Raw genomic sequence first — 13640 nt, forward strand, 5'->3', positions numbered from 1 at the left:
CTTTTGCTCTGCCTTTGAACGTTTGTCTTCTTTAGTAACACTTAGATCAAAGTTGCTCTTACTCTCCCCTTTGGGGAAGAGAGAGGCAGAGCAGAGGCCTGATCCAGCAGCACGCACCTGCGTGCTCTGCAGCAGGACATGAACCATGGTCCTATATCCAGCCCCGGTTCTCCATGAGAAAGCACAGCCTTGGGCCAGGGTGGGGGATCTCCTGTGCCAACAGCACACTTGGGCAAGACTCAAGGCTACTGCAGAAGCCCTTATATTGCCCTTCCAGTACTACTGAGCATCACGTTACCAGGCAGAGAGAATTTTGGTGATGAAACACTCCTGTTTCCACAAGTATTTCTAATTTAAGACCAAAACAATTAGCGCTCACCCAACTGGTTTTCTTCTTTATCACCGTAAACAGTAGCTGCATCCTAAACGCAGCCTGGGCTAAGTTCCACAGTAGAGTCTTCAAACTCCAGCTGCAAAGAGGACAAGCAAGAGGGAATCATGAAGACTGAAACACCCTTCTTAACCATGGACTGGAGAAGAGCTAGATTTCAGAGGAATTTGAGCATGGTGTCCCGAGGCGAGTGTGTCACATTTTGCATTAAAACAGCCTGTTGGCAATCTTGGCCCGACTGCTCCCTCCTCTGCAGGGCTACAGACAGGTCTGCAGAGGATGAGGCTGACCTAAGCTTTGCATCAAGGCATTTCAACTTTCAACCATCATCTTTACTGCAACACACAACGTTTTGTGCTGCTGAAGGGCCAGTGTCCCATACGGAGTGCCCTTCCAAGAGCTTTTCCTTCAAGCATGGAGAGCAGGTGATTTTTCCTTTATTTGTTTTGTTTTTAATCCAGACTGCAACTCTCCCACCAACAGAGCAGCAGCAACCCACGCGATAGGTCTGCATATCCTCAAGCATCCCGAGGTTTAACATCGGTTTTCCGCCCCTTAGCCAAGGCAGCAGGGGAGGAGAGATGTTGCTGCTTTGAGCAATGTAAGATGGCAGCGTGACTCATCACGGGCTGGGATGAGCTTGGTGGGATGCTTGCTGCACACGAGCGGCAATGGGCGATAAAAATAGAGAGAGATGCTGGTACTATGGGTGGGAACTATTGTCACACAACCCATGCACAACGAGAAAAACAAAAACATTGGTATGGAACTAAAGAGTAGCTGTGGGGTTTTGACACTGCCTTGAGGAAAAGGCTGACTATATTTTTTTTGCAACGTGATCTCTACCTTCCCTTTACCCCTGCAAGTCTGTGCTGGACTTCAAGATAAAGCTGTCTCGAGATGAGATTGGTGCCTACAGACTTCGAGCACTTACAACAGTCACAGCCCCTCCATACACGAGTTCGAAGGTGATGTCTAATTGACAAAATATGCCCTGCAAAGAATCAGTGACCTGGAAACCTTACAATTTACAGCCTTGCGTGTCACAGATGTTTCTGGCAGGATTTTATTGAATCGCTCTCCTGAACAGTTCTTAGTGCAGAGGTTTAAGTGCAGTTTCTCCTTTTATTACCTTTACAACATACTCTGCTGGAGCCTCAATGAGCCAGTGGCACTCTGTGTTCCTGGGATACAAGCCAGGGTAATTAGCAGCATCAATCTTCCCCTCTTCCACTAACATTGTGACGCTCCCGCAGCCCAAACCTGCAATACACAGACGAGAAAGGAGAGAATTTAACAGATGGGATTATACGGTGCTTTTAATAGACCCAAATCAACAACTAGATTTTTTTTTTTAAGGAACTCAGGCTCACTAAGGATGGTTGTTATTTTAAGGGGGTCAGGAAGAAGGGGAAAGGAGTTTCTACAGCATAGGTGAGGTCACCTGTTTCAGGGGCCTTATGAACAGCCACAAAAGTGAGCTGGAAGCCACGGCCAGCGTTGCTCCCATCAGAAACAAACGTAATGGTGGTCTTGTCCGACTCTGCCAGCAGAGGGGCTGGGAATCCATTCCTGCAGGATTTACCTGAGGGAGACAAGGAGTGGGTTGAACACACATTTATTCAGGCAAATCTCACTGTGGTTCATTAGGCTGGATCCCATCAGGAAGGTCTCTTCTTACATGGAGTGGAGAGACTATTTGGCTTTCATTACCTATAAAATATTTAGAGGCAGTAAAGAAAAATTGAGGAGATGGGACTTCATCTAAAACAATCATATGAACAACCAAATATTCCTAGCGGGTGAATTGCATGGACTAAGGATTAGCATTATTATCAACACATCACCATTAGTACTAAGTTAGAATGGAGAGGCAGCCAGCATTTGCAGGAAATATTTATCCTCTTTCGTTTCAGTATTAAGCGCACCTTACAGAGTGACAACAGGCCATGCTTCTTTTAGTCTCATCTGTACAGTTCCCCAGTAGTCTGCACGCTAGCTATACCATATAACCAATTCTGCACCAAGGAAGAGCCAGCCTTTGAGCTGCGTCCCCAATGCACGTGACACTTGCTGGCTTTGCTAACACATCGGAAACTCATCTGGACACGCACCAGCTAAGCAAGGCTAAGCACTCGTTTTATTCTGATACCCAGGGTCTGTAAGAGCAAAATAGGTATATTGGAGACAAGGCAGAGAGGGCACAGAATTATGCACAGCTGAAAGACATTTTTGAGATGCCCACCACACCGCACTAGATGCCAACACAAACATGAACACGTCCCTCAGCCCCACCTGCCCTGCTCCGTTTGGGCGGTGTCTCTAGCTCTTTGGATTCATAGTGCAAAATACGAACGGCTCCTCAAAAGCCAGCTAGAGTTGCTGTTCTTCATGACAATGAAATGACACCCAGTAACCCTTACTCCAAGGCGCCCAGACTTACTGATCAGCTCTCTTCCATTCGAATAGAGGGACACGTAGCCACAGTCACATCCAACTTGGTACTCTACGTCTAATTTGGTGAAGCGTATCAAGATGATTTTGTCCTCTGGCACTGTTATATGCCAGGTGCACAGGCTAGAAGCAAGCAATAGTAAAGGCCTGTATCTGCATGGCTGAGCTTAGCCCTTGCCAGTCCCACCGCTGGCTGGGAGTCTCCAGCAACTGCTTTCCTGCAAGCGCCCACCAGAAGCTGACAAACTGATGTCACCAGCGCCACTTGGTAAATGTCATCCTCTTCCCCTTTGGCATAAACCATCTGGGAAGAGAGTTACTGATAGCAGAGGACTGCTGTGAATTTGCTCAGCACGAGGCGGAGACCGACGCTTCCTTACCCCAGCAATAGCTTTGTGCTGTGCGACTCACACGCCACCAGCCCAGCCCACCCCACCTCGTTCCCCTGCCTCCTGCAAGGAGATGAAAGCTTCTTTGTGCGAGCTGACACCTACATGGCCAGACCAAAGGGCGAAGGACACAACAGATCTCTAGCCAGCCGCAGCCATTTTGTGAGCGTGGCTCATACAGAATCTGTGCTACAAATAGACTTTGTGTTTTTCCTGCCTTCCCCCGCAGTGTTATCCTGCCAGCAAGCATAGCTGGGGATGTGCATTGCAGGGAACATGCAGCTGCTGTCATCTGGATGCTGCCAAGAGCAGTGCCTGGGCCAGCGGTGGCTGGGGCTTCCGAGCCCTGGGAAATGCTTCAGTGGGTGCCCCAAGGAAAACTCAGTGTTTAGCTACTACAGCCAAACTACAGTTACCTGTGGTCAGGGTAATTATCCTCCAAAGCCTGGGGGTGCCACACATGACTGCGTTCTGCAAAGAGCAGGGCGCCCCAGGAGCTGCACTCCTCTGGCTTGGGGAGAGGGCTTGGCACAGCAGCTCGGGAGAGAGAGGGGTTGTGTGGGGTATTGTGGTACAGGCACTATCTGTCAAGGCACAAGCCATGGCACTGCAGTTGTTTCAAACACAAAGTGCTTGACATGCAGCTGAGGGAAACCTCAGATGAGAGCACACAATTCCTTTCCTAAAGTCCCACTTAAAAATCCCCAAACTTTGAGGACTTGTCCCAGCGACACAGTGGGCTCGCATTTATTCAGCCTGCTAGGAGCTGACGTGGCTACTCCAAGATCATTTTTAATGAAGCACTGCTTTTATGTTGGCCTTCCCTTCATCTTCTGTGGGCATTTGGTCTGCGTGGATCCCAAAAGCTCTGCTTTGCAAAGGGTAATGCACCCACTTTGTAGCCACGTGGCTTCTGCTCCTCGCAGTTACTGCTCCCAATTAAGAGGCACCTTCTTAGCTGCAGACAGTCCCCCTTTGAAAGCATAATCATTAAGGATTCCTGGCAAAGCCATAATAGGTTGGGTATCCGTTAATACCAACACCTCGACTTTGATGGCTGTGACAGAAATAACACCATCTCTTTAGTAACTTGTATTAGCCCTGTACTCGTCTGTACAGAGAAATACAAGTGGCCAGCGGGGAGTCGCTAGGCCTGTGCCTAGCTATAAAAGACGCTTCTGATAAGCCACTAAAACTGCGGCACTTAATACAGTGCCCCTCTTCCCATACGCATTCCAAGTTGTATTTGATGAGGAGATAAGCCCCGACCAGTCCTGCATGCCGCTTCAGGAGCGCAACCGCAGTTCAGATCTCAAGCTGGCAAGCGCTCAAAGCAGGTTTTTATTAGAGCAGGGCTGGTAGGCAGCGCTCAGGGGACACCTTGCCGAGCTGGAAGGGCTGCGTTCAGCCGGAAAGAAGGCAGCTTGAGTAGCCTTCTGCTTTTCCTTCAGAGGATGCAGGGGTCAGACCTGCTATTATAGCAGGGTTTCTGAAGGGGGACTTAGCTGTTTGAAGCTTTGGTTTTGCCATCCCAAATTAAAAGATGATATACTTTGCTGCTGATGCAGCAGCTGGAAATTAAACAGAACTGCTGTGGGTGGAGGGGAGGGAGGCAGCAATAGCAGGGCAATTTGGATCCCTACAGCGCTGAACAGACAGGAGAGGAAAAACCCTCTAGTACTCGTACCTACCTGGTGCCACGTGCTGGGCAATGAAGTCCACAAATGCAGCCACCCAGGAGAAGATGCCTGGAGATCCACCCCAGGCCGTGGTGCTTCCCTTGAGGGTATCCCATCCTCTGGCACAACCGACCCCCCTGGACACCACACCGGCCAGAGTCCTGGTGCTGCCCATCCTCAGACATGCAAGGGGGCCCCCAGAGTCACCCTGTCCGCAGCACGTCAGGGAGGAAAGGTGCCGTTTGCTCGGGCGCCAGCAGCGCCGGCCTTTGGCGGTGTTGCAGAACAGACCACCCTCACCGCAGCAGCCACCACAGCCTCGCTTGCCTCTCCCTGGTCATGGGGGCCTGGCACCATCCCTGCTCATTCAGCTGTGCTTGTTGAATCTCCAACACACCAATCTGCGCTCTGTTGTTTCACTCCCCTGGTCTGACTTGCAGCTTGGCACCCTGCCCTTCCCCATACACAACCCCCTTTTTTTTTCCCATGAAAAAATGTGAAAATGAAAGCCATTTCACCAACATCAGCCACAGCACTGCTTTGGAAGTGTTCACACAAGGTATGACAGAGGGCAGGAAGCTTCCCAAGCTACTGCTTGGTTAAAAAAAATAGTTGTGCAAATACACCCTAAAAGGGGACTAGCAACAGCCTGGTCAGCAGCCTAGGCACGCCTAGCCCCGCTCACACCATTCCGACCAGCACAGGAGGGCTTGGTGCTGAGCAAACTCCTCTGTTGCAGCCCATTGCCCAGTGTCATTGCTATCACTGCCTGAGTTAAGGTATTAGAAGGCTTGAGCTTATCTAAGGGGACATTGAGGGAGAGGTGGGAACTGCCTGCTTTCCAGCCCGTGCCAGGCTCCCTTGCCCATTGCCTGAAGTGCCACCACTGAAAGTCCCCCCTGGTTTCAGCAGAGGTGGTGGCACTTGCATGCAGAGACAGAGGTCCTGCTGTTAGCAATGCCCAGGGCGGGTCTAGGCAAGAGGGCAGTCATGCTTTAGTCTCCTGCCCACATCCATACTCCTACCCACAAGAGATGGCTCCTGCCTTCGTTATCCTGAAGCTCCTTGTAAAGCCCCTGCTCAAAGTGACAACAGCACTGTCAGTGCTGCTGCCTCCCTTTATCCCCAGGGGAGGAGAAGGTTTGCAGGTGGACAGGACAAGCCTGCTGCCCAAGCTCTTACCTTGCATGCATCCCTTCCACCCTCAGGAAAGCCAAGACACAGCATGGAGCCCCACTCCAGCAGCTGGTTCATGCCCCTCAGCAGTGTGCTGCGGGTCTGGCCGTTGGCAAGGGGCAGCTCCATCTCCTGCAGGATGAGAACCCGTGCCCCAGCCACTGATGGAGCAGCCAGGCCACATCCAGCATCTGCAATGCAGCTCACCCCTCCAACTGAATGATAGCCAACAGCCCTGTGTGCTGGGAGCCACATCCACCCCTTCCCCAACACCCTGGCACGAGCAGCTGGGGCGTCCCACACCATTTGCTTGCCTTGGTTTTGAGGTGGTTTGGGATCACCAAGCCCAGGCACCCAGCCAGGCAGGTAGTGCACTGGTTTGCCCTCAGCCAGTGCAGAAAGTGGCTCAGAACAGGATTGGAGCAGGTCATTCCTCTGCTGGTTGGACAACAGACATTGCTTTCTTCTCCCAAGCAACCCACTACAGGGCTGGAGACTTTCAGGGGCCAGAATGAAGCCCCCAGAAAGCTGCTAGTGTGAGAGACCAGCCCTGGCTGGGAGATGGCATGCTGTCTCCTGAGAGGGCTGCTGGGGAGTGGGAGACAGGCAAGTCTGCTCTACTCTGGATGAGCCCCAAACCACTGGGGATGTAAAAATAAAAAACAACATTCACAGACATTCCCATCTCCTTTAAAATCTACCAAAACTCAAGCAAGTGCAATTCCTTTGAGGGAACAGTTTTCTGGTGTCTAGAGGACAGACTATAAAAGAGTATGGATTTTTAAGTACAAGGGAACTATTCCCACTTCTGTAACACCTTGTAAGGACAGCTCTGCTTGCGAGATGCTCTGATACACACACATGAATATGCACAGCAGCACTGCAAAGTGCAACTTTCCCTAATGCACTCCAAGGTCCCATGCTGCAGGAAAATGCTGATCTGCACATCCCTACCGGTGCTGGTCCTCTGACAAGCAGAGGAGACCTGATGAGCAAAGAGGTACTTGAATTTTCCATCTGGCAGGAGTCACCTTCTCTTGCATTTCTATTTCTGAAAGAAAGCGGCACGTTTCCCTTATCCGTTACCCGTTATTCCTGCAACTGTGACCAGAAGACCCTGCCATTTGAGTTACTCTCAGACATCTTGCCCCAGCAGCTACGTGGGGGTCCAGCATCCCAGCCTGGAAGTCTTCATCCCTGTGGGGAAGGTGGATGGGCTGGACCTCATCCCCTGCAGAGAAAAGGGTGCACAAATGAGCACATGAACCCGATGCTTCCAGGAGCATGTCTGATTTACAGGTACAAACAGCATCCTTCAGGTCGAACTGTTCCATTTATCCCCTTCCCAAAACACCAGTGTCACATGTGGGTATCTATAAAATGGGAATACGAACTGAAGTTAGTCACATGTAATTGAATTTATACATGAGGCAAATCAAGAGCGAGAGAGATCAGGAAGATTGTCAGCTATCTTTGACTGTTAACTTATAAGAAGGATACTTGGGAAGGGGACAAAAGAAGAGGGGGAACAGCATGGCAGGGACCAGGAAAGGAAAGCAAGTTGCCTATGTATCAATCTTATGCAGCATGAGAACTGGACAGTTCTTGGGAAACTTTTTACACAGTTTTTCCCAAAGGCAAGTGCTGATCTGATCAGAGGAGTTATGCAGGGCATGAAAAACTCAGCTCAGTTCAATCCAGACTCTTACTGGTTAGTTTTTTCTTGATATTGGGGAAAAACAAAACAAACAAACAAACAAAAAAAAAAGGATCACAGCTCTCCTTGGCTGCCTGACAGGGCATTGGCAGTGCCCAGCCTTCAGAAGCGCTACACAGGGAGCCCTGTAGTTTCCTCAAGGGTTGTCCATACGGCTCAGATGCTGTCAAGCCCAGTTCATGCCTAGAGACATATCTGTTTAGCCACAGAGTACAGGCACACATGCAGCCCCCAAGGCACCTTCCTCATGCTACCTGCCACGATGTCTGAGCCCCAACATGAACATTTCTTGGGTCTTATTTCCCTTATTCCTGCCATTATGGGCAAACTGTAAGGCTATCACCATATGAGGCAGTGATTTGAGACATAACAGTGACAGAAGGTTATTTTATGTTGGCTGATCTGCTGTCTGATGGTCACAGGCAGTCATGGCCAGTTGGCTGTAACCTATCGTAGCTCTATATAACTCAGGGAATTGCCTTTGAATTGCCTAGGAAGTTAGAGACTTGTGCCACTTCCCTAACTCCAACACCCTAAAATTGCCTCCAGAGGTTTTGCCTCTGCCTGCAGAAATACTTGGAGCAAGCAGGTTTTAATCCAGCCTGCTTCTCAGTGGGCAGGGCCCTTGCAGCCCACATAGCCCAGGGGCTATGGCCAAGAGCCCAGCAGCTAGCCCAGAGCTAGCATGAGTGCAACGGGGCTGAAGGAAACCGTGCTGGTGCAGTTTGTATGAGGGAACACACAAAGGCACACAGAAATCTGGAGCATGAAGAATACATGGGCATATCCAGAGCACAGACCTTGACCAAGGGATAAACTTCTGGGACAATTAATCAAAGCCTAGGACAAGACTTAACCCAATTGTGTTTTGATAAGAATTAAAGGCATAATTGACGGGACATTTCTCTAGCATAGAGAGCACAGTAAGGGAATGAAGAGGGGTGTTTTTTCTGGACCAGCACATCAGATGAGGACTTTGCCCATGTAAAGCACCCTCTCACAGCAGCGGCTCGTCCCCCTTGAGGTCCCACTCACTGTACTGGGCTGGGTGCTGCAGGTGCAGCAGGGCCATGTCGCAATCCATGTAATGCATCCGGTTGAACATGGGGTGGATGATGACACATGAGACAGGGATGCTCTGCTCCTGCCTGTCTGCCCGCTGGAGGTGATGTTCCCCCACTGTGACCACCCGGCTCCTTCAGGAATTTCCTGGTGGGGAAAAAAAACCAACCAAACAAAAAATAACCAGTGCCAGGGTGATGAAGGAAGGGGCTGCCAGCACAGAGCAAACCCTGACACTGAGACTGCAACCCCACAGTGTGATCCTGCCCTGGGAGCCGGGGCTGGCCTTCGGTAATGGGACTTTCAGCCAGGCTGATTTCGCATTAGCAGCAAAGCTGAGGATTCCCTGACCGCCATCTGGAAAAGCTGGACTTGCTTTTAAATGGATAAATAGGTTTCTTGTTTTATTTGCTATCCATCAAGCCACTGTTCATACTTGGGCAGCACAGAGCTGCCAGGAGGCCAGGGGGAGGTGCCAGCAGATTTCACTGCAGCCAGCTCAGTACAGGGAAAAGGAGAGTTTATCTTTTGCCTTGGGACTCAGAGAACCCCTGTGCCATTTTTGGCCCTGAAACATCAGGCTCAGCCCTTGTTACCTGCAGTCTGGGATAAGGCACATGATAAGCCTTAAAAGCAATGGGAACTGATTGCCAAATAATTTTGGCCCCATAAATCCTCCTTTCTAATTTTGTTATCAGTGCATTTAGGAGATGAGCAGAAACCTACATCTGAGAGCTTTATGATGATTTTAGGCAGCTACAAGTAGATTAAGTTAACACTAGACAAATGTATGCCCATTATGGTTTTTCTGCTTATTTTTTAAGCAATATGCCACAGTTAAACTTAGAGCAATCAGCTCCAGCAGAGTCAAAACACTGTTCAGCATTTCTCTCAGCAATTAGGTAGATAGCTACGCTATCGGAGCAGAGTTACTCAATAAACAGATGGGCAGCAGATCCCATCTTTAGCAAACCAGACCTTTAGCAAAGGAGTTTTACTCTCCTCTAGGGACCCAGCAAGTGCTCTGGTGCTCAGGGTGGGAAGGTTTTGCAGTCAGTGGGAGACATGAACTGGGTTCACTGATCCTCCTGATGCCAGGCACCACAAGAGATGCCCACAGGAGCCACACAACTTGTCTGTGTTTCCCATTACCAGCTCTCACAGCACAGGGCGCAACATAGCAGTGAGCTCGTCTCGAGATCTTTGCAGTTCAGGCTGATTAAAGGTCTGCCTGAACTATTACTGAAAGGGGACAAAATCCAGACCTGAAGCAACTGTCTTTTCTCTACAGACTATGTTCACTTGAGAGTCCAAGAAACGCCAGCACTCAGACAAGAGCTTTGGAGCCTATTTAACACTTATTTCTAGTAGCTCTATGGATTTATTTTTTTTTTAAACCCCTGTCCTGAGTCTCTTCTCTAACCTCCATGGGATTCCACCACTTCATGGAAGTCTGACTGCTGTGAATTACTACCACGCTATTTCACCCATGCAGCCTTTGGAGGTGGCAAGCCCAGGCAGCCTGGCTTGGGCAGGCTGGCAGGCACATGCTTTATTAGGGCTGCCTGCACTGAAGTGTGGCTCCAGGTATTTTGAATCAAGGTATGGGGGGGTTCAACCTGAGCCTTTGCTTCATTGCTTTCTAGTAAATTAAGATTTTTCCCACACACACTTAGGGATATCCTTAGTCTCATTTTCCAATCACTTCCAGCCCTAAGTAACAGACCCACTAATGACACAGCTCAGCTTTAATCCCAGGAGGCTGTTCACTGGAACTGGAAAGTTCCTGTACTTCCCAGCAATGTCTGACACTGGGATTGCCTGGCAATGCAAACGCTGCAGTAATGGGAACATAGGAACAGCATTGGCAGCGTAAGAGTGGAGAGTAAAAGCAGTAGCTAATTTTGCACAGAATAGAGAAACAAGGAGGTGCCTCATTATCAAAGTTAATCTTGCACATTGAAATTATTATACCATAGCAACTTCCTCATTATTCAACATCCAGTCCTCAAAAACGATGCTCAAGTTGAGCAAGAAAAAGATGTGAAGCTGACTGGTCTGCAATTACATTGTAATAGATTATAAAAGGGCTGGCAAAGGGGCCACTTATATCAGTGTCCCTGCCCATTAAGAGGTTTTAGCATGACCTGTGAGGCTGGTCTTGCATTAAAAGTACAGAAGCCATTGTGACTGCTTGGAGTAACAGGACAGTTGCCAGGGCTGCTTTTACCGGGGAGCTGCAGTGCTTCTTCTGCGTCAGAAATGCTCCTCTGGATGCTTTCTTAGGTGAGCAGGGTCTTTTAAAGACAAAACCCTTTAAAATTAGTGATTTAGACATTTAGAAGAACCATGGTAGCATTTCCTGATCTCTGCCCCAGGGCTGCCCACACCTCACAGAGCTCCTGAGTGCTGAACAGAACACATGAATTTGATTTGCAAACTCCCTGAGCAGGGGAGCCCTCTCCCCAGGTTTGGGGGAAAAACATGCAGAGACCCAACGGGAGCAAGCAGGGTGCTGGGGGGTGCACGAGTTGCTCAAGAACCCATGGCTTTGGAGCAACACATCCCACAGGTCTGAATGTGGCAGAGCACTGGCCCCACTCAGCTCCCGGGGGGGCCATTTCCTTCCCTAACTGGGGACACACACCTGGGACCGGGAGCTCCCTGTGTCCAAAGGGGAATTTTTGCCGCAAGAGGTTCAAGAGTGAGTGAGGAGGTGAGGCCGACTTACTGCTCCAGGTTGACCACGTGGTAATAACCACATCTTCTTGGACCAGACTGCCACCACTGAAATGGAAATGGCTCACTTTGAGGGACACCTTCAAAGAAAGGGTCAGGTATGTTTTGAGATGAGGTGACTCCTGTTCCATTCCAAACGTGAAATAAGAAAGATCAGCCCAGCCCAGAAAACATCTTTTTCCTCCCAGTATTAGTGTGTGGGATGCTCAGCTGCCTGGAGCCCAGGGGAGTAATTTCCAAGCTGTGGCTGACCCTTGGCAGCTACCTTCAGCCCCAGTGGGGAATGAGATCCTTGGAGCATCCCCAAACAGAGGGGACCAGACAGACATCTCGCTCCTCTTTCTTACTGCTGCAAGAACTTCCCCAAGGCTTGATGCTAGCCAGGGATCCAGAAGATCCACCTCCCTGACACCAGCACCCTAACCTCTCCCGACACCATCCCCTCCTGTGCCTTCCTGCACTTGATGCTACTACCTGCATACATTTTCAAGCTGCTGCGTGTGCAGGAAGTAGGTTTTGGGGGGGGATGGAGGCAGCAAATGCTATTTTGCTACAGGTGCCAACATATTCCCTGGCAACACGCAAACAAGTAGTACTTTTCCAAGTAGAGCTGTGCCCTGCTCAGTTACTTTTAAGGCATCATCCCACAGTCATTGCTTGGTGCTTTTCCTTATGTGAACGCGAGCCACTAGGCAAGGTAACTTTCCTCTGCAGCAGGGACCAGGGAGGCACCCTCCCTTCCCACTCCCCGCAAGGAAATCCCTGGCTGGCACATGTCACAAAAGCTCTGCAGCTGCCTTAGCTCACACCAGCCAGAGATCTTGTCTTAACCATCAGTTCATTCCCTCTCACTTTGGGAGGGGGGTCAGCCTGGGGAGCTGGGCAAGAGGGACTTTTAGACCAGCCTCCACTCCTGAGCGAGCAGCATTCAATGACTTGAGGATGAAAGATTTTGCTGCTGCCTCTCCTCCCCCTTCCCCAGGAGAAGGGCAGCACACTGCAACACAGACCCGCCACGGCTGCCCTCCAGGCACCAACTCTCTCCCTCCAGCAATCTGAGAGAAGAATCCCAGCAGCAGAGCATCCTTTGGGCTCTTCAGGTCAGTGGCATGAAGTCCACACTCCAGACCTAGACAGAAGACAGAAACAGAGCGTTTTGCAGTGAGACAACTCCCCACATGCTCAAATGCATCACCCCAGGCTCTTGTGCAGGTAGGGAATCAAGGGGACAAATCCCAGGTGTCCCAGCTTTCCTGACTCTGGCCTGAGCTCCAAGCTGAAGGCAATTATATGGAGATAAATGAAAACACACGGAAATTGCATTTCTTGATAAGAAGCTGATGTGTGCAAAGCTGAGGTCTCTTGTGACGTATTTTCATGATGTGTGTGCACAGTCATAAAAAAAGCAAATTTAAATTTCATCCAGTAGCCTAATTATTCATAATGAAGTGCAGCTGGGACTTACAAAATTAAGTAACAAGCGCAACAGGTTATAATGGTGCCACCTGGCTTTATTCAAAGCTTATTATCTCAAAGCTTCCATACCTAAGTGCCCTGGGGCACTTAACTTGAGCAAGTAAAGCCATCATGAAAGATCTCGTCTCTGAACTGAGCTGGCCCTGCACGCAGTCTTGGCTTTGGTCTGGAACACATCACAAGGAAGCAGAGCTTTCTCACACCACTTTTAGCACCGACTGTGCCATAGAAATGTGGACAATGAGCACGGGGGAAGTTTGACTTAGGGATGGCTGGGTCTGATCAAGTTTAGATGCTTCATCGAAGTGTGCAGTTTGAGATAAATTCATGGCACCCCATTTACATTTTCTAGGGAAAACCCCGCTGGTCCTCGCCCAGCAGGGAGTGATGCATGCACTGACAGGCCTGCCAGACCCCTTGCTGGGTGGAGGAGGAAGGGGTGTGCTGCTCCCTGGGTCAGCTCCAGAACACGATCATCACAGCAAAAGTCACACCAGAGGAGCGATCTCAAATACTTGGGACACAAAGAAAAGGAACCAACTGCAACTTCTCATACC

General features: G+C 49.8%; 1 protein-coding gene across 1 annotated transcript in view; it reads right to left on the reverse strand.

Annotated features, from left to right (window-relative positions):
• OVCH1 (ovochymase 1) overlaps positions 1-13640 on the reverse strand; it is a 36073-nt gene that overhangs the window by 18569 nt on the left and 3864 nt on the right. The window contains 8 exon segments of the mRNA XM_035898139.1: positions 1524-1654; positions 1836-1976; positions 2835-2945; positions 4926-5121; positions 6096-6221; positions 7250-7320; positions 8842-9002; positions 12646-12742. Of these exon segments, the coding sequence (XP_035754032.1) occupies positions 1524-1654; positions 1836-1976; positions 2835-2945; positions 4926-5121; positions 6096-6221; positions 7250-7320; positions 8842-9002; positions 12646-12742 (1034 nt within the window).

Source organism: Egretta garzetta, unplaced genomic scaffold (assembly GCF_000687185.1).
Source record: "Egretta garzetta isolate BGI_Z169 unplaced genomic scaffold, ASM68718v1 scaffold427, whole genome shotgun sequence".
NCBI lineage: Eukaryota > Metazoa > Chordata > Aves > Pelecaniformes > Ardeidae > Egretta > Egretta garzetta.